The 18879-nt window shown below is 50.8% G+C and overlaps 6 protein-coding genes across 6 annotated transcripts; 4 read left to right on the top strand and 2 right to left on the bottom strand.

Annotated features, from left to right (window-relative positions):
* Positions 1-4460: 4460 nt before the first annotated feature.
* BCR38DRAFT_354291 (uncharacterized protein) lies at positions 4461-6372 on the top strand (the record flags this gene model as incomplete). The annotated part of the gene is made up of 2 exons (XM_040856866.1): positions 4461-4750; positions 4803-6372. The coding sequence occupies 2 exons, from the start codon at positions 4461-4463 to the stop codon at positions 6370-6372; spliced, it is 1860 nt and encodes a 619-aa protein (XP_040710764.1).
* Positions 6373-6629: 257 nt separating this feature from the next.
* On the top strand, positions 6630-8092 carry BCR38DRAFT_478260 (Co-chaperone HscB, C-terminal oligomerization domain-containing protein). The gene has a single exon (XM_040863101.1). It carries the CDS (start codon positions 6891-6893, stop codon positions 7704-7706), a length of 816 nt encoding a protein of 271 aa, XP_040710763.1. The 5' UTR covers positions 6630-6890; the 3' UTR covers positions 7707-8092.
* Positions 8093-9497: 1405 nt separating this feature from the next.
* On the bottom strand, positions 9498-10193 carry BCR38DRAFT_449306 (uncharacterized protein). The gene has a single exon (XM_040861281.1). It carries the CDS (start codon positions 9959-9961, stop codon positions 9506-9508), a length of 456 nt encoding a protein of 151 aa, XP_040710762.1. The 5' UTR covers positions 9962-10193; the 3' UTR covers positions 9498-9505.
* Positions 10194-10457: 264 nt separating this feature from the next.
* BCR38DRAFT_461232 (uncharacterized protein) lies at positions 10458-11874 on the top strand (the record flags this gene model as incomplete). The annotated part of the gene is made up of 5 exons (XM_040862501.1): positions 10458-10877; positions 10929-11137; positions 11169-11235; positions 11290-11574; positions 11623-11874. 5 exons carry the CDS (start codon positions 10458-10460, stop codon positions 11872-11874), a joined length of 1233 nt encoding a protein of 410 aa, XP_040710761.1.
* A 3151-nt stretch (positions 11875-15025) lies between these two features.
* BCR38DRAFT_490011 (peptidase family M20/M25/M40) lies at positions 15026-17007 on the bottom strand (the record flags this gene model as incomplete). Its single annotated transcript, XM_040864468.1, has 5 exons — positions 15026-15114; positions 15207-15272; positions 15326-16066; positions 16124-16557; positions 16646-17007. 5 exons carry the CDS (start codon positions 17005-17007, stop codon positions 15026-15028), a joined length of 1692 nt encoding a protein of 563 aa, XP_040710760.1.
* An 809-nt stretch (positions 17008-17816) lies between these two features.
* Positions 17817-18377, top strand: BCR38DRAFT_354352 (uncharacterized protein; the record flags this gene model as incomplete). The annotated part of the gene is made up of 1 exon (XM_040856874.1): positions 17817-18377. The coding sequence occupies one exon, from the start codon at positions 17817-17819 to the stop codon at positions 18375-18377; it is 561 nt and encodes a 186-aa protein (XP_040710759.1).
* Between the last annotated feature and the right edge of the window lie 502 nt (positions 18378-18879).

Below are 18879 nucleotides of genomic sequence, written 5' to 3'. Positions count from 1 at the left end.
AGCGAGTTGTACCGTTTCACTCCTCTTGGTTTTGGTACGGACCGAACCGCTTTAACCGCGAGCTCGCCCCATACCAGGCCTATGTTGTTTCCTCGCGCATCCTAGCCTGAGATGAGAGGGGTTTATTTTCCGAAGCTCGACATAAAGCTACCGACCGAAGCGGAAGTTTTGGGCGGGCTAGGAGCGACTTGAGGGATGAGAGGTTGCAGAAAGTGGAGTATGCTACTATGGTTTCTAAGTATGTATTTACATTCGGTAGGAGGAGGAAGATGCCTTTCGTGACGTTTTGTTGATTGTATAAGAACAGCGGAAGAGCGTGGATCAAAGTATGGGCGGTGGTGATTTCATGAGCATGGAGGAGGTCGAGGCTATTGGGCATGATTTTCAATATGTGAGAGAATGTATGCTATGGGTTTTATGCGATATGAAGTTCCATGATCTGCGCCTCTAGACAACCTGATGGCAGCCAGCGAGTGGGAAGAGGTCACATGCAGCCCGCAAGCTCGTTTCTGTCTCTCGCCAAGTGTAGCACCCGTCGATATCAACTCGCCTCCACGATGGATGGTAACGATCATTCTTGTGTATAATCGATAAGATATCCTTTGGATTCTCCTTGTTAGCTTCAGCTGTTTACTTTCATACATCCAAGCGTGTACTAAGAGCTAGTGATCACGAAGGCCCCGGCAAGATACCATTTGGGCGATTCAGGTTCAACAATGCCGAAACTGTACCTACCATTCGTAGCATCCAAACTATCGCTCTTGGCTATATTGACTGTCTAATTTCACTACAGTATGACGTTGTGGGATTGATTACAATGGGGCAAGCTTGTGAAACAATAATGTTTCGGGCAACGGACGGGCAACAGAATACTTCGAGAAGAATAAGTAATACTGTTGGCGGGAACCTGCACCATGGGCGATCTCAGTCACCGAATCACATGGAAATAAACAACGATATGAATCTGAACCTTGAAGTTAGCCTCAACATGAGCATTTCAGCATTCGCCAATTCAGTCATGAATCCACAGTGCATCAACCCGGTTCTGAGTCGGAATAACTCGTGCTGGGGTTGGTGGAAATCATCATCAGCAGGTGGCAGTGAGCGACAACAGTAGAGCCCGAAGAATGGTGACGGTAGTCATGAGGGCATCAATGCGAGGGAGTGGCGAAAGATGACACCAATGCATTTGTGTGTCGAGCTCGAGCGGCTAGAGATCCTGCAGATATTACTAGATTACGGGCTAACGCCAACATCGGCCGTAACTAAATAGGGGTTGGTACCAAACCATCGACGAGTCCTAGTAGACTTACAAGAGACTCTACTCTGATTATTAGCCTTAGTAAGCATATAAGCTTACATATTGAAGAGTGACACTAAGTATTTTCTAGCTTGATGAAAACTAAGTTGCCTAACTGTATTATCAGATACGTGGAGTCTGAAATATTTGGCCCTAAGTTAGCGTAAACAACGCAAGTGAAGGCAACGAGATCTCGCACCAATGCGATAGACATATTCAATGGTCTTTGCCACTTTCTCCTAAACATATTTGCCGTAGATATCTCCTCCGATCAAGCTAGTAGCATTTGCCTGGTCGATGTCACACATGAAGGATGAATCAGTACAACGCGGCCGTCTCAAGAATTTCTTACGTGCACGTTGGACTCACCTAATACATTATTAGCTTGGAACTACTCCTTCTGGACTCCCAATATTGCCTGGCGCATAGCCTCGATGCATGTGTTGTATTTGCTTGCGTGTCGTGCTAGAATCGTTGACCTCAAAATGCTGACGACGATTCAAGGTCAAACTCCATCTGAAAGACCATCCTTGAACGACCAAATCCCAGCAAGAATCCGCGAAGAGAATGAGGCTCTTTGATTGATCCTGGCAACCACCACTTTGGTTCTATTTGTCCCCCACCCACCCAGACTTCCGATTTAGCGGCAAGCGGGCTAGCTTCCCGCTTGATCTCTTGGCCATCGAGACTGCCAGGCTTGTGCTGGCTTTGCATGACAAATATCTTCGATTCGTATTGGAGCACCACTGGTCTGCTTTCATGATGTCCACTCTTACTTTTCAGTCGCAAGACTTATTGGATGCGATTTAAGCCGAAGACGTGTTTGTATTGCCTAGGGGAATGGAGCTTGTGGTGTAGGGGCAGGAGCTCTCGGGCACTTACCCCACCAATTGTTAAAACACTGCGATACTTCTCTGGCCAGACCCATTTTATCAGATCAAAGCTGATCTGTGAGCGACCTCGAAATTGGACCGCCAGTGTTATGCAAGTTCGTGCAACATGGAGAGTCGATATATGACACACGCGGACTGTCGACTAACGAGATGTCGTCCCTCGCTGGCTCCCGTACGTTCGCAAGAAGCCTGGCAATCTGGGAAGCCGGGCCAACGCCTTGGCATTCTTTGATGCGCCCATTGGATATCACCTCACAGAAACTCAAACGATGCAGATGCTCCGCCCCATAACAGAGACACAATAGACTATGACTATGCTGGAACGACAATGCAAAGCAAGGCAAAGCAAGGCAAAGCCTTCGGGTCTGCATATGCTCAACCTGGTATTGTATGCAACCTGTGCCTACTCAACCAGACATGTGGTAGAATGTGACCAAGATGTACATACGGGTCTCCATGTCGAGGTCACATAAAGGCAAGCTCCAAACGCAGTCCCGTCTGGGCCTAGAAGCCATGGACTTCATAGTCGGAGTGGTCGACAAATGGCAGTGCTGAGCGAGCTGCTGAAAACATTCGAGCCCAAGCCTGCCCATCAAAGCGGCTTGCTGCGCAAAACAAAAGACACACACAAACGGCTACATCTAAGCTGCATCTGTGCACTGATCGAGGAGATATAACCCCGCCGTGGCCCTGCCTGCCTCGCTGTTTTGACCGCCGGGACTTGAGTTTCATTCTTTGCACCATCGCCTCTTGCGGAGGCTTTACGAACCACGAGCCGACGGCCAGTATCCCAAAGAGGCCGTCTTCAATCAGCAGCCAAGGCTTCATCCCACGAACCAACAACGCCGAATCTCAAGGCACAGATGAAGGGACTGCTGCGAAAGCTAATCCGTCATTTCGCTGCAGGTCGACGTTCCAGAAAACTCGTGTAGCCGGTCGATTTCCCCCTCGACAGTCCTCCAATATTAAATGGCAATGTCGGGTCACTCATCGGGGGCAAAACTGCAGCGACGCTCTGGATACAACCCCAATAGAAAGCCTGCGCATCCGAACCGAGCCTCGTTGCCTCTGAACCCACTCAAATCGCATCCGGTCATCCACGAGCGCGGCAGTGACGCTGACGGCGCAGATGCTAATTTTACGTCCCAGTGAGTCCTTCTTAGTATTCGTGCAATCGCCGTGTGGCTGCATGTTGGAGGGGTCAGCTGCATCCAAACCGAACTGCCCTTCCACATCCGCTTCTTCTCTTTTTGAGTTTGTCGGATGAGTTGTATTTTGTTGAAATTTCAATGTCTTGCTATGACATTCCGGACGAGACCCGCCTACAAAAAACCCAGAATGGCGTCATTTCCACTTGTCTTCAGGGTTCCCCAGCGGTTCGGCAGCGTTGTTGCTACATTCGTCTCCAGTGGATACGAGGCAACGACTGATTGGGAAAGGGGGGGCCACATCATTTCCACAGCTAGGCGTGGCGCGTATCTCTGGATGCGCTACGGAGACAGCTTCACGCTAGCAGCCGCCAAGTGGCCTACGAGCGAGTCGTCCAAGTGCATTGGTGTGGGTTGGACTCCCAGACGAGCGGCATCAGGCAGACACTGTCGACAAGTCTAAAAATGATTTCCATGAATGTTCTTGGGGGCGGATAGAAAGGCGCCTAGGGTATCAAAGTTGCACATTGCTTACAATGGAACCCCCTGGTTTTGCCTGCGACTCTGCTAGACGCGCCAGTCCTTTTCTTTAATCTCAAGTTGCCCCACGCAAACGTGTCGATCTGGCCGTTCGAGAGTTTTACGATAACTTCGTCATCCAGAAAATTTGGGGTCTCTGCTGATCACTTGGCTCTTTGTGTTTGCAGACATACAAAACAGCAAAGAGCTCGCTCCGTTTCGGCCGTGGTCTGTCCGGCAAGATACGATGACAATTTCTTGAAACCTGTCCCTCCACTTTCATCGGGCAGGAACTCGAGCAACGTGATAATGGCTTCGATAGTGGGACCAGCCCCGGTTACTGTTCCCGAATCCTTCTCCGTGCGGGACCCATCGACCAGGGATTTTATCATAAGAACCGAACGGTCCACCAGCTTCAGCGCCGCGGGCCCAGCCCAGGTCATGCGTTCCAAGAGAACATCGTCCATGCCAACGCCAACGGTAACTCAAATCGAACATCGGCCAGCTATGCGTGACGGCTCGGGCAGGCCTTCGAGCAGGCCCTCGACTAGCAGTTCCACTGGCAGCACGGTCATGACGAGAGATAGCTTTGGGTCCAGGATGCACAGCCCCGCCAGCAGTCAATCCAGCTTCGAGTTGTGGAATTCGGGCCCTAGAAGAGTCGAACACGGTTGGCATCGACCAGCGCCGATTAAGCAGTACAGGAAAAAGGCAGCACCGGGCGAGATATTTGCTGCTTTGCCCGGCGAGGTACTCGAAATCATTCTCGATGAGCTGAGGAACTTGCATCTTGCACCGAGCTCGACGAGTTGTGCAACATGCATGATGAGAGACTTGTGCGCAGCCGCCCTTGCGGCGCGCAAGTTGTTGAAGTTTGCCCGAGTTGCCTTGTAAGTTGGAACTACTCAACCTAAGAGGGACATGACTGATTGGCCAATGAAGATATGAAGACATTCAGCTTGTGGGAAATGATTCGCACATCCAGAAGAAGCGCTACAAGATCAACTATGGTTCACGAATGGTTCTTCTCCGTCGCACCCTTAGAGCGAATCCCCAGATCGCAGCGATTGTGCATAACGTCAAAGTGCCCGCCCCTCCACCTCAGGGTTTACCTTTGGGCGAGTATCAGAACCTGATCGCATCCGTCATCATGGCATGTCCCAACTTCGAGCGCTTGATGGGCCCGCTTCAGAATTACGACCACAATCCCAACCGCTTGTTCCATGCGCTGTCTACCCGCGAGAAGCTCAAAGAAATGAATTGGCTTGTTCAGTCCTCTCCATTTCAACGTCAACGGCGACTAGGGTCGAATTCGACGATGAATATGTTGAACCAATATGGCTCCGTGAGCGCTCCGCCGCCGGGTGATCTTCAACCACACCAGAGCACGGCTTTCCTCGACATGCATGTGAACTGGACTCATCTGACGACATTAATGATTCATTGCCTCCCGGGTGCAACCCTGACCCCCACGTCGCTTATTGTCACTGCGCTTGGTTGTTTGCCGGCTCTTCAGAATCTGTATCTATCTCACTTGCCGCATACATCATTTAATGATAGCAACCTGCTCTCGTTACCGCCGCTGAAGAGCCTTTCGCTCTCACATCTCCCAGGAGTTACAAGTGCGGGCCTCTCATCGTTCGCGACCCGATACTCGAGTCGCTCGATTCGGAATCTGGCAGTGAAACATAGCAACTTGAATTCTCTCCCAGCTATGGCTCGAATCTTATCCAACCTCGTGTCGTTGGAAACCTTCACCTTTGTGCAGTCGACGGCCCCCATACTCCCCGAGCACGAAATGATCTGGCTGTTCCCGTATCTGGCATCACCCTCTCTGCGGAAAATCCATTGGGACGTGACCAATCAAGCCGCTTGCGCCAATGTGGCCGACGGCATCCTTGCGAAAAGCATAGCAGCTCATGGTTTTCCGTCGCTGCGGACGCTGCGAACGCCCAACGATCCGGAAGGCATGTTTCAAACACTTTGCCGACCGACTGAGAGGATTGAGATGGCGAGTGACCGCTTCCGAGGCCGAAGCTTGATTGGCAACAATAGCAGTCGACCCGACAGCCCTGACACTATGACTACACGTAGCGAAGTATCGGCGGGGGAGAAGCAGATCGGCCAGGAGGATTTCAAGGAATCAAACAATCTACATCCAGCTCGCCGGGCAGCTCAGAGCAGACTTGACGCAGCCCGTCGGTTTCCCCGATTCTTCGTGAATGTGATTGACGAGGACGGAACTTTACTGGAGAAGTTTGGCCTGGCTGGTTTTCTGGGGCAGCTTGACTCCCAGGTCGAATACTGTTTGACCCCCGATGACGGAGCCATAGACGAAAACGGCGGGTTGGTTGAAATTTCCGACCTACTCGGGGACGGAGGAGAGGACCTCAATGAAAGAGAGGGCTGCACAGGTCGGTGGAATACGTACGGCAACGTCGTGGATAAGAAAGACCGGGACAGACTAATGCACACGGAAAGAGGGCGGTGGAGGCCCGTCACACTCATTTGAGATGGAGGTCGTGAATGGAATCGGCTGTCCTATACCGGGGACAAACCGCCATCTGGACACTACGGTTTTGCTGTTTACAGGCGTATATACGGGGGTCACGATCTTTACTAATCTACCACAACACTTTCGGATACCCTGTACACCCTATCACTAATCTTACTAATTTAGCGCGGAATGAATGGCATAGATACTGTATATATAGCTACTCATACAGGGCGCCAAAAGCGTCAATAATGATATTTAATCTTCCTGTTATACAATGAAGTTCTTGCGGCTCTTGACCTTGTGCGCGTCCAAAGGTGAAACGATGTTACCGTCGCCTGTGCCGCGGTAATACAGTGGCGGGCCCGGGCTCCGGCCTCGGAATTTAGAAGTCGGTTGGACCGAGCCTGCATCGACGTCATGAAGCAATGACTTTTCGCAAAGATAAAAGCTCCGAACTGCACGAAGACCTGCTCTAAGTCTGTTCAGCACATCTATCTAAACCGAGTACAGCCTGACAGTGTCACACCTCCACTATGCGCTCGTCAATGTTATCCAGAGGGCGCCAACTAGGCCGCATCTGTGACGGCTGTCGGCAAGAGCGCAATTTCACAACAGCACCCAACTTGGCGCCCGTATGCAGCAGAGCGACGCAAAGCTACGTGCAATCCTCCTCAATCACTAGCTCGCACGCACGATTGACCATTCCTTCGCAAATACGCTGGCTCTCTACTTCTTCCACACCGACGAGCAGCAGCAGCGCAGAACAGCCCTCTCCCGACGCCGCGACCACCTCGTCGTTCAAGCCGCAACCGCCGCAAACGTACTACGACATCTTCCCGCTTTCGCTCCCCGCCGGCCCTCCGCCCGACGGACCCTTCGAAATCGACGTCCGCGCCCTGCGCCGCGAGTTCCTGCAACTGCAAGGCAAAGCGCACCCGGACCTGCACCCGCCATCGATGAAAGCGCGGGCTGAAGCCATGTCGGCGCGCATTAACGAGGCGTTCAAGACGCTCTCATCGCCGCTACTGCGCGCACAATATCTCCTATCTCTACAAGGGCTCGACGTGGCGAATGACGAGACGGCGAAGGTTGAAGATCCGGCGCTGTTGATGGAGGTCATGGAGGCGAGGGAGGAGGTGGAGGAGGCGGAGGAGGAGAGTGAGTTGGAGGCATTGAGGAGGAGGAATGAGGAAAGGGAACGGGAGAGTGAGGGCGTGTTGGCGGGGTGTTTTGGGGAGGGGGATTGGGAGGGTGCGGTTAGGGAGTGTGTGAGGTTGAGATATTGGTGTAATATTAAAGAGAGTATACATAATTGGGAGAGGGGTAAGCCGATTATTCTTGAGCATTAGGGGCTGGGGGAGGAAATGAGCGCTGAGAGTCTATGATTATGGGACCCGCGACGGGCGAGGTGCGCATGGAGGATATGGTATGGCACGTATGGCACGCAGTCTCTTGGTATATTGCGAATGATTTATTAGAGGCCAGGCGCATGGTATTGGAATAGAACGTGTGACATCGAAAACGGTTTACTTGCGCATGGCTGGGTATACGGGGAAAGGATGGCCATGGTGCGTTCAGAACTAGTCCTCCCGGTCGAATCGCAAGAAGTCGATTGTTTCCCTACATACATCGTAATGGAATATCATGACAGGCCACAGAATAGAAGATTTCTAAAAGTTCCGTGGAATTGTATCTTCTGTGTATTGACCTGGCCGCTATCGTAGTATAATAGAACCGAGTTATTATACAGTAAAAGGCGTAATGGGTTTCGCCAAACATTCTAGTTAACACTTTTAGTAGTGGTGATGTGGAGCTGTGGCTTATGTGGCTTGCTAGATTACGCTCGTAGTCATCACGTACCTGTGGACTAGTCACTAACAGAGCTAGAACCTGGGAGCCAGAAATGGACACAGTCAGGAATACTGTACATAGACGGAAAATGGAACAAAGTCAAAGATGAACGCGACCAGAAATGGCTTACTAGTAAGCTGTCAGGGACTTGGCCAGCCCAACAGCTGTTAGGCGCCCACTTTCCTCGCCTGACCGTCGTCCCCTCGTTCTCTTCTCTTCTCCTCAATCTAAACGGCGTTTGAGTGTCATCCATCTTCATGGCGCCGCAACTGGATGCCGCACAGCATTCCCTAATCAACATACTGCTGACGCAGGGATTCGAGAACCGTCTCATTGCCCCCAAAGCCTTATGCTTCGTATGCACCGTCCAGAAGATGCGTCTCAAGGGACCAGGTCCTGAGACGCTTACCCGAAAACCAGGTCGCGTCCGCCTCGGCCGTCGCTGCCGCATGACCACACGCATGCAGAAGGCCCTTTGTGATAGGCTAATCAAACAGCCGTATATGTATCGGTACGAGATGGCAGACTTCCTCTATCGTAGCTTCGGCATCAGAATATCGGAGCGGTCGATTAGACGGACTTTGCGATCGATGGGATGGACGAGAAAGTCGATCCGTCGTATCGCACAACAGCGGGATGACGACCTTCGAGACCACTACCTTCATCGTATATCGCAGTACCAATCTTACCAGCTTGTCTTCGCTGACGAGTCTGGCTGCGATAGGGAGGCGGGATACCGTCGATGGGGGTGGTCTCCGAAGGGCTCTTCTCCCGTAGAGACCACGAAGTTCGGTCGTGGCAAACGGTGGCACATCCTTCCAGCATACGCACAAGATGGCATCGTATTAAGGCGAGTATACCAAGGACCAACGGATAGTGACCTGTTTGAGGATTTCATAGCCCAGTTGCTGCACCGTTGCGGTAGATATCCGGAGCCGAAGTCTGTTCTCGTCATGGATAATGCCTCTTGGCATCATTCGGAGAAGATCGTGCAGATGTGTAGAGATGCTGGAGTGGTTTTGGAGTTCCTCTCACCATATCCACCCGACTTCAACCCGATTGAGGAACACTTTGGAGTCCTTAAAAAATTCATTAAGAAAAAGTGGTACGAGAACGAAGACTTCATCGCTAGGGAGTTTAAAGATGTTTTTGGAGTGGTGCGTAGACGTGGTTGGAGATGATGCTAATATGGCCGAGAGTCACTTTCACCACGCGGGAATAGCAATCACGCAGCTACCTAGGTAAAATCGATCATAGTAATAAACTGACAAGTATGACGTAGGAAACCTCTTTTTCTTTATAGCTTCTTTGTTTCTTGTCGAAACTTGGTAATATTGCTCACGAACTGCAGCGCAATGCCCGGCTTCACTCCGCCCTTCACCATCACATCCGCAGCCACCTTTGGGTGCTTCAAAATGGAATTCAGCTCTAGAAACTGATCCATCACAAACTGATTCGCAGCCTGCAGAGCCTCTCTCCACTTGTCACTCTTAACTTGCTGCAGACTCCAGTTGCAGTACTCTTCGAGCCTGTCCATCCTGTCACCCTCAACCTCTTCGTTATCCTCACCTAAATCCATTTCTCCCGTGTCCCGAAGCCTACCGCGGGATGAAGCATGCATTTTGCAGCCACGGCAGTCCACCGAGTCCTGTACCTTTCGCTTGCGGCTATCGTTCATTATATCCCCGAGGATTTTGGATGGGATCTCGATATTCACATTAACCTCTTCTTCTGTGTCTCCATCCTTCGGCATTCGTGTTGATGGCGGCGGGATCCATCGTCATTATATGGTTAGGACTCTTCTTGTTCCATCTCGTATCAACTATCCAGTATTGCAAAGACGTAGACACTCGAAGGCACCAGGTGGACGTATAATGGATCGCTCTGGGCGCCCGTTTGGCAGCTGCTTTGACTTAATTAGTACTTCAGATGAGGGTCATGATTGGGACTTGGTATCCCGCTTAGTCAGCTCGCTCGGCGGCTAATGACTTTATAACTTATCAGTTCAGTCGAACGATTGCCTGCAGAAGGCGTCAGCAATGCTCACGTGCATGCTATCCTGTATCGGTGTCCAGGCATCCGGCAGCCTTATCCAGTCACCAGTCCCTCCTCCCTCTGCCTGCAAAACGTCCCATTACATCTATTCTTTTACGTGTCTTAATTTTGTCTGCTCTAGAAATGGGAAGCATCTACTACGGCTCGTATCGTGATCAAACGATTTCAACACAGTCAGTTACTGTCGTCGCAGCATGATCTTGCACGATCTCAATCAAGCGGCTGTCTTGGCTTTCCTCTTAGTCCTGACTCTTCTCCTCTGTCGCCGCATTTTGACCACGTCACAAACATCTGTCGCTGCGCTGCCACCACCCGAGGGAGCGGGCAATGGCAAGACCTATCGTATTCGGGGTGTGCCCATAACCTGCGATAAAGTCCGCTTGCAGTCATTCATGGACACTCAAAACGGTTATACCAACCCAGTCGTTTGGTCACTAGCTACTGAAGCCCACGGACGCTCTCAGACTGCGACAGTCACTTTTCGACACGGGACAAAGCCTCCAAAGACACTTCGTGGAAGCTTGCAACCTGGTGGTGAAGATCAGCCACTGATCATTGACGACGACTTTCTCGGGCTTACCACGCTTTTCGCTCCTACACAAGAGGACCATAAGGTCGAGTAAGTATTGTAGACCCATCGAATAAGTGCACGGGAGGCTAAATAGGGCAACATTATTGCAATACCTGGCCTTGGCGGTCACGCGTTTGGATCATTCAAAGAACGAGGCGGCCAGCATATGTGGCTACGGGATGCCCTGCTCTACCATATACTTTCAGAACACACTGACCATCCCATCGCTCGCGTCATCACATATGGCTACGAATCTGCCGTCGCAAATAGCAACAGCATACAAAACCTAGAGGACCTTGCTACGTCCTTTCGCGAGAGTCTCATAACGTTAAAGTTATCTCAAAAAGGCGAAACCATTGATCCTAGTCGCCCACAGTCTTGTAGGTTTGATCGTGAAGCAGGTAAGTGGGTCACTTCGGTACAGTTTACTATTCATGTGCTTACTAAAGAGGAAGGCTCTCATTACTTTAGCGAGTTCTACTGCGGAAGACCAACAGAAAGCCGCTCGGGCTATCTACGGAATTGTGTTCTTCGGTGTTCCCCACGATGGCATGGATATCAGCTCGCTCATCCTAATGGTGGGAGACGGCACGAACCGTGAGCTGATTGGCACTATCAGCCAACTCAACTCACAGGTTCTCAGCATGCAACAGCGGGACTTTCGCAAGGCACTAGGAGCTGAGGGTAACACAGAGATCTTCTGCTTCTACGAAACAGAACAATCGCCAACAGCTCAAAAGGTATTCATACGAAGCATATATCAAGTTGATGTCACTAATTCAGAATAGGACCGGCATAGAGGGTGGCGAATGGATGGACCAAAAGCAATACTCGTCACGAAGTCTTCCGCTACTCACTGCCGACCTTGGGAGGATGGACCAGAACAGATCTGCGCGATCAACCGTTCGCATTCAAATATGGTCAAGTTTGGGTCGGAAGATCCCGAATACGAACGGACGCTCCAGAGACTTCAAGGTTTAGCAAACCGCGCTCTCGGTGTACAAAGTCGGCTTTGGGACGAGAACACGAAATGTATGTAACATACAATATGCATCAATTGCCTGGCGTGATACTGAACCACGCAGTCCTCGTGCCTTATTCTCAGAACCCAGACTATGTTCGTCGATCCTCCGTACTAGACACAATCCAACAGAGACTTGGCTACAGCAAGAGCCAGACTATGCGGTACCCGAGAGTATCGCTTTTCGGTCTTGGCGGAGTTGGGTATGTTGACTTCGTAGCCTATAACCTGCATTATGTTTCGTTCTGACATACAATACAGGAAAACGCAGATTGCACTGGCCTTTGCTTACTGGATCAGGGATAACTACTCGGACGTGTCTGTCTTCTGGGTACACGCTAGCAACGCGGAGCGTTTATACCAGGCTTTTGCTAATATTGCAAAAGTGTACAACATTCCAGGTCATGATGACTCCAAGTCTGACATAAGGATTCTTGTTCGCAGATGGCTAGAAAGAAAGAAGCAAGGCCGATGGATCATGATCGTTGATAACGCTGACGACACAGAGCTATTTCCCCATCAAACTACGCACAAGTTAGTACACCTGAAGCTGATAAAGCCCAGCAGGCGGAAACCCTTCTCGATACATTCCCGAATGTGGTCACGGATCTATTTTGTTCACAACAAGGAACAAGGAAACGGCATCAAGACTTGCCCAAGGGCGACCTCCCGTCCTAATCGAGAGCATGACTAGTAACGAAGCAGAACAACTTTTGCGGACGCGAATAGCCAACGTGGAGATTTCCACGGAGGACGCTCTGCGTCTGGCGTCTCAACTTGAATATCTGCCATTAGCTCTCGTACAGGCGGCAGCTTACATTCAAGAGAAGTCGATGACTATTAGCAAGTATATTCGTCGGCTACACGAGAGCGACTCGGCATTAGTATGTCGACTGAGCAAGCGATTTGAGACCGTAGGAAGAGATGCAGAAACGCCTCATGCGGTCACAGCTACCTGGATCATTTCTTTCGAACAAATCCAGCAACAGCGCGTCTTTGCTAGCGAGGTTCTATCTTTGATCAGTCTGATGGATCTTCAGGCGATACCGGAACGATTTATCACCAACTACTACCGCCGAACACGGCAAGGAAGCTCCAAAGCTGTAGAAGAGGACGAGATCGACGAGGCACTAGGCTCTCTGAAGTGATACTGTTTTATCTCAGAGGCTGAGAATGACAGTGTGGATATGCACCGGTTGGTCCAACTGGTAACTCGCAAATGGCTAGTTGATACGGTGAGAATAGCTAGTTTCGCACAGCAAGCTCTTAAGACAGTATCAGATGCCTATCCATATGGTCAGCATGAGAACCGCGAGGTATGCCGGGAATACCTTCCGCATGCTTATACTGTGCTCGACCATAAAGGTACTGGTTCGCAGGATGAGAAGATTGCAAGGGCGTCCCTTTTGCACTGCGTGGCAGGGTATCTCAACTACCTAGGCGACTGGAATAATGCAGAGAAGAGAATAGCTCAGGCAGTAGAGGTCCGAAAGAGGGTGCTTGGCGAGGAGCATCCCCACACACTAGTGAGCATAGCCAACCTGGCATCGACGTACAGGGACCAAGGCCGATGGAAGGAGGCCGAGGAGCTATTTGTGCGAGTGATGGAGACGAGTTCGAGGGTGCTCGGCGAGGAGCATCCCAACACACTGTCGAGCATGCATAATCTTGCCTTCACTTGGAAAGATCTGGAACGATGGGAAAGTGCAATGCAACTGCTGCAGGACTGTGTCCGCCGCAGAGAGAACGTCCTTGGTGTGGATCACCCAGACACCGTATCTTCCGCCTCGGCTCTTTCAGACTGGAAAATAGAGTTCGGGGAAATAGGCACGAGTGTTCATGATATCTTTGATCATGAGATATGTACTATGATCGTAAATAGAATAACTATTCAAATGTGAACAAAATACAACGAAACGACAATAAATTGTGGATCAACCCTATTCCTCACCCTGTAATAGTAAGAGGGTAGATGCTAATCAGTAGATCAGCCTTGACTCGCATGTGCAAGATCAAGGCTTTCTAAGCTAGAATATTCATACTACTTACGGGGAAGGGGAAAGCAGAAAGACTATTGAAAAAAAACATGATGAGTGCAGCCGGAATGGGAGTCGAACCCATTACTCGCCCGACTCAATTGTAATGGACGAGTTCTGACCAATAGACCAGCCTTTTATATGTTTCATAGTACAAACAGTGTTAGTAATCTGGCCTTATTTGGTTACATGGTTACAGGAAGACCCTAAGTGGCCCTTCTGAAGCGCTGCTGCCTAGCTGCGCTTCTGGATATTTAGTGTACTCCCCATGTGCCACATTCATCTTGTTCCATAGGGTAGCATTCTTCTGAAAAAAAAAAAGAAATGTTGGATCAACTTCAGAATTTGTGGCTCTGAAGGTCATCGTAATGTTCGTTGTTCGTCTCCTAATGAGGTTGGATTTGAACCTTGATCTGCTTCCATCAGAGAGCATCACCGTCGTTGAATAGTATCAATTTCGAGCAGGCATGTTATCTGAAGTTATGCAAATCGCCAAATGATAAAATTTTTGATATCTAAGTGTACGAGGGGTCTTACAAGTGCCATGCCTTGTTATTCGCCGCGTGGAGCTGCCTTCACGGCATTGAGCCAGTCAGCCAATTTTCGCAAACCTCAACAAGTACTGGCTATGATGCCGACGAGGAAACGAGAAATGAGAGCAGGGTGCTGCGTCATTTAAGTGCACTAGAATTCTGGCCGCAGTTCGTTAGGAAAGAAAGTAATGCATAGGGCAACACAGGGTAATACAGCGAAGACGGCGACCGCCGTGATGATGAGCAGTCTGACAACCGCACATGATACTCTTGTCGAGAGTGGGAAAGTTGATCCTCCAGGTAAGTACGTGGATCTCCCTATGTCACCGGGAGCATGACTCGGAGGGCGAAGATCTGTTATCGAGAAAACAGGTGTCTAGTTCATGACGAGGCTCCCGTTTCCGGGTCCAAGATTGTCTACGTACTTCTTATCAAGAAGGCTAGTCAACATAAGTAGGGAGAAATGGCGCTGAGGTTGATTGGTTTCCGATCCTCATCTCTCCTGCAAGACGTACTTTGGGAACGTCATCCTTACCCAGCTAAGTCGTACAACCTAGCTTCGGATCTTTCCTCGTAACATATTTCCCCTTTCCCCTTATATTTACGCGCTTGAGACATCAAAATTCCTGATCAGATTGTAATAAAACTTCAGCGCTTCTATGTGAGCATGCATGTCCATCGCTTCGTCGACTACACAAGGTTGGGTTAGCAATGATTACCTGCTTCACCCGCAAATGGTAAAAGGCGGGTATGAGTGACAACAGGATTCAAGGGGTACTTACCCGTGTGGGGATTTTGATTACCTCCCTTGCGAGTTGGCGTCCAACGGTAGACATTCGGGGAGAGGCCTACCCATATTAGTGTCGTGCACCACAGACTTCAGGTCCTTTGGTCAACTTACTTAAATAATGTCTCGTGTCGGTATTGCCCGTCATCAACTCTCCCACGGGGACGACTTTTCCGTCAGGAAAGGCAAAGCTGTGTTGAATGGTACCAGAAAAGATGTCCCAGACCTGCCCCGAGGTTGGCGAGATAGGGGCAACGAGTGTGCGCTGGCTAGAGGTGAGGACCAAAGTGCCGTTGTAGTCCACCTCGTAAGCCGGCTTGAACTCTTCGGCATCAAACTCGGGGTTCTGCTCCTCGCCTTGGAAGGCCTGTACAGTTAGGCCGTATTTCTTGACGATCGGCTTGATCTCGTCCAGGATCTTGCTCTTGATTTCAGGTATCGAGTTTTGCGGGGCGATCCTGTGGTTGATTCCGATGCGGATCTTCTCCGGCATGGCGTTGATCTTGACACCGCCATTGAAATAATCGACGGCTTGCGATGTCTGCAGGCGGTACTGAGTCGCGCGGTCAATGGTTACCAGCTCCTCCGCCAGCGCCTCCAGGTCACCCTTGTTGATTAATTTGGTGATTTGTGGTGCTGATTCTGGCGAGTACCTCGCCTGACACACGAGATGGTTATAGATGGGCGAGCCCTTAATGAGCTTTGGCTCATAAGGATTTGATTCAATTTTGACGACGATCTCCGACATAATTCCTATGCCCGTATGGGGGAAAGGAGTAGACGAGTGACCGCCGTTGACCGAGAGATCGAGCCAAATATCAACATGTCCTTTCTCCATGACCGCTGGGAGAGCATCTTATTTTTTTTTCGGTTAGTACCCTGGTTCAAGCTGCTAAATACGATATCACTTACAAAGCGTATCACCTTCGAGAAGGTCGAGGCCCATACCACCTTCATCGAGAATGATTGACATGGAATCTTTGCCGTATATCTCCTCCAAGTACTTCCCAATCGTGCCTGCACCGCGCTGACCCGAGCACTCTTCGTCAAAGCCTAGGGCAACGATGATGGTCCGTTTAGGCACCCAAAGCGGGTTCAACAAGAGAGCCTCTAGAGCGGACATCAGAGCAGTCAAACTGTTCTTGTCATCGGAGGCGCCTCGTCCCCAGAGCCATCTCCCATCAAAGTGGCCTGAGAAAGGGGGATACTTCCAGGTCGAGGCGTCGGCTACAGGCACTACATCTTGGTGGGCGGTCAACATGAAAGGCTTCAACGAAGCATCTTGGCCTTTGATCGTATATAAAAGTCCAAACGTGTTAACGGTTTCGCGGGACATGCGGGCGTGACTGTACTGATCAGTAGACGCTCCGGAAGCCTGTCAATGCAGATTCTGTAACAAATCCTAAATGATGACTGGAAATATCCACAACTTACACAGATGGATACAATGCTGCTAGTGTAGCATGCAACTCGAAGAACACATCCCACCTCGGGTCCTCTCCTGGTTCACCATTGTCGTCATAGGAAATAGACGGGACTCGCACAAGAGTACCATGCCTCTCAACTTGCTTCATCAGTGCATCTTTTCCAGAGAAGAGCTTGTCTGCAGATGGCAAGCCATCATTCGAAGGGTCAAGAATTGGCGGAAGATCACAGTTGAACTCGATTGACTCCGATTCGGTCCTAACCACTTCTCCTAGGACTTGCTGCCCCTCATTCTGCAGATAGAGACGGCTGGTTGATGCCGATCGCACAACAGATATGCCAGCTATAAGGGTCAACTTGGACCAGAGCATTGCTTCCGAAAGACGTAATCAAGAGAGAGAGAAATTAACAAAGCAAGAAACGCCTGATCCGACGTCAGACACGGGAATATGAAAAAAGAAGAACGGACTCCGCATTCTTGTAGCTCAGCAAGCTGCCAGTACCCGGCGCTGAGAGCTCCATGCCGGCTCCGACTTGCAGGATCACAGCTCCTACGAGATATGATATGAAGAACCAATCCGAGATAGGCAAGAGAGCATGACAACGGTGGGTGGGGAGAACGCCGCCCTTGACAGATATGACAGCCGATAGGCCATGAGAAAGTCGGGTTGCATATAACGCAAGTGCCTTACTCGCGATAGGTAGGGATCTCCACTCAGCACGTATCATAGAGTGCAACGTCGAGAGCGGTGCCGGTGCCGTTGCCGACAGAAGCCCTGTCGCTTAAGCCGATGGACTCGGTTCCCAGATCGGCGACTCCACCTGTACACGAAGTACTTCTGTACTTATAGTCATTGACGGCCCAAGCTCCAGGCTAGTGCAGCTACCCCGGTTTACGCGACAGGCAGCTCCTGCATGACGAAGCAAGTGCGGGCGCATCCAACCCCTCAAGATCATTCTACAACTCGAAGCTCGTCGGCAGCCGAGATCGTTCACGGGCCATCGCAAAGAAAGCCGTTGGGGCACACAGAGAGATACATGCGTGATGTATTGAGGAAAGCTAGTCTCGTGCTACTAGGCTGTGGTCGTAGCTACGCACGGACCACCTCTGACCGATTCACACTTCTCTTCCCTCAAATCCTTCCCTCAAGTGCTCTCCCACTGGGACCATATCAATGCGATGTCATCAGAAGCAACGCCCATAAACCCCGCGCGCTTCGCGGAGGCCCTGAAAGAGCTCCCCGCTAGCACTCTCGCGCTCAAAGTCCTCGAGCTGCGCAACTCCATAGCGCACCTCGACTACTCCAACGCAGAACTCAAGCCGTTTACCGAGTGTCGCGAGCCCACGCTGGGTTCCACCGACTCGAACCTGCCTGACCAAGACTGCATCGATGCAATTGCCGAGAATGAGGCCGTCATCGCACGCATGCAGGGGCGCATAGAGCTGATCAGGACCGAGGTCGAGAACCGAGGACTGAGCTGGGCTGAGTTCCAAGGCCAGGAGCAGCAGAACAGATCGGAAGATGCGGCGGCGACAACTGGGGGCGGTTTGACGAATGGTGTGAATGGTCATACGCCGGTAGAGAATGGACAACAGCACCCTGCGTGGCAAGATGGCACCTTCCAGACGGGAACGGTACGCGGACTTGGGGACGAGGAGTTGATGCGCCAGTTGCAAGAACGCATGAACGAGCTCAATTCAGACCACGAGCAGGACAGCGAAGGTGGCTTGCATTTGTAGTGGTGCGCGGTCAGGCTCCACGGAATAAAAAGGGAAATGGCACAGTTCATGATGCACGGCTGGTGTTTGTGTGAAAAACAGTGAATACGTGATCTTCCAGCTCTCGCCAGTAATTTTGGTGCCAACTGGTGAGAGATGAGGGATCACGTATTTAATACCCTGATACCCCTATGACACCAGGGCCGCATAATTTGGCATTGTCAGCTTCCTCCAATATCCCATCCCAACTTAACTGTGGTTAAACCAGCGCTGTCAACTTCCAGGAGCGCCTGATGGTAGCGCCCCGGCATCGCCGAGTCTGCAGTCAGAACTGAGGTTCCGGGTGCGGCCCCTGTTCCTTCGGGCTCCTAACATTAGAAACGTCGTTGATATTTTCGCGGGAGAGCTCTTTCATCTCCTCCACGAGAAGGTAGAGAAGGACTAGGGCGATGAACCTGAGTCCACTGAAATATCCTAGGGACCCTAGGGGTTGGAGCTGGTTATCGATACTGTGCCTGGTCGG

This window comes from Pseudomassariella vexata (genome assembly GCF_002105095.1).
Source record: "Pseudomassariella vexata strain CBS 129021 chromosome Unknown BCR38scaffold_19, whole genome shotgun sequence".
Lineage (NCBI taxonomy): Eukaryota > Fungi > Ascomycota > Sordariomycetes > Amphisphaeriales > Pseudomassariaceae > Pseudomassariella > Pseudomassariella vexata.
This window is presented reverse-complemented; position numbering and strand designations above follow the sequence as displayed.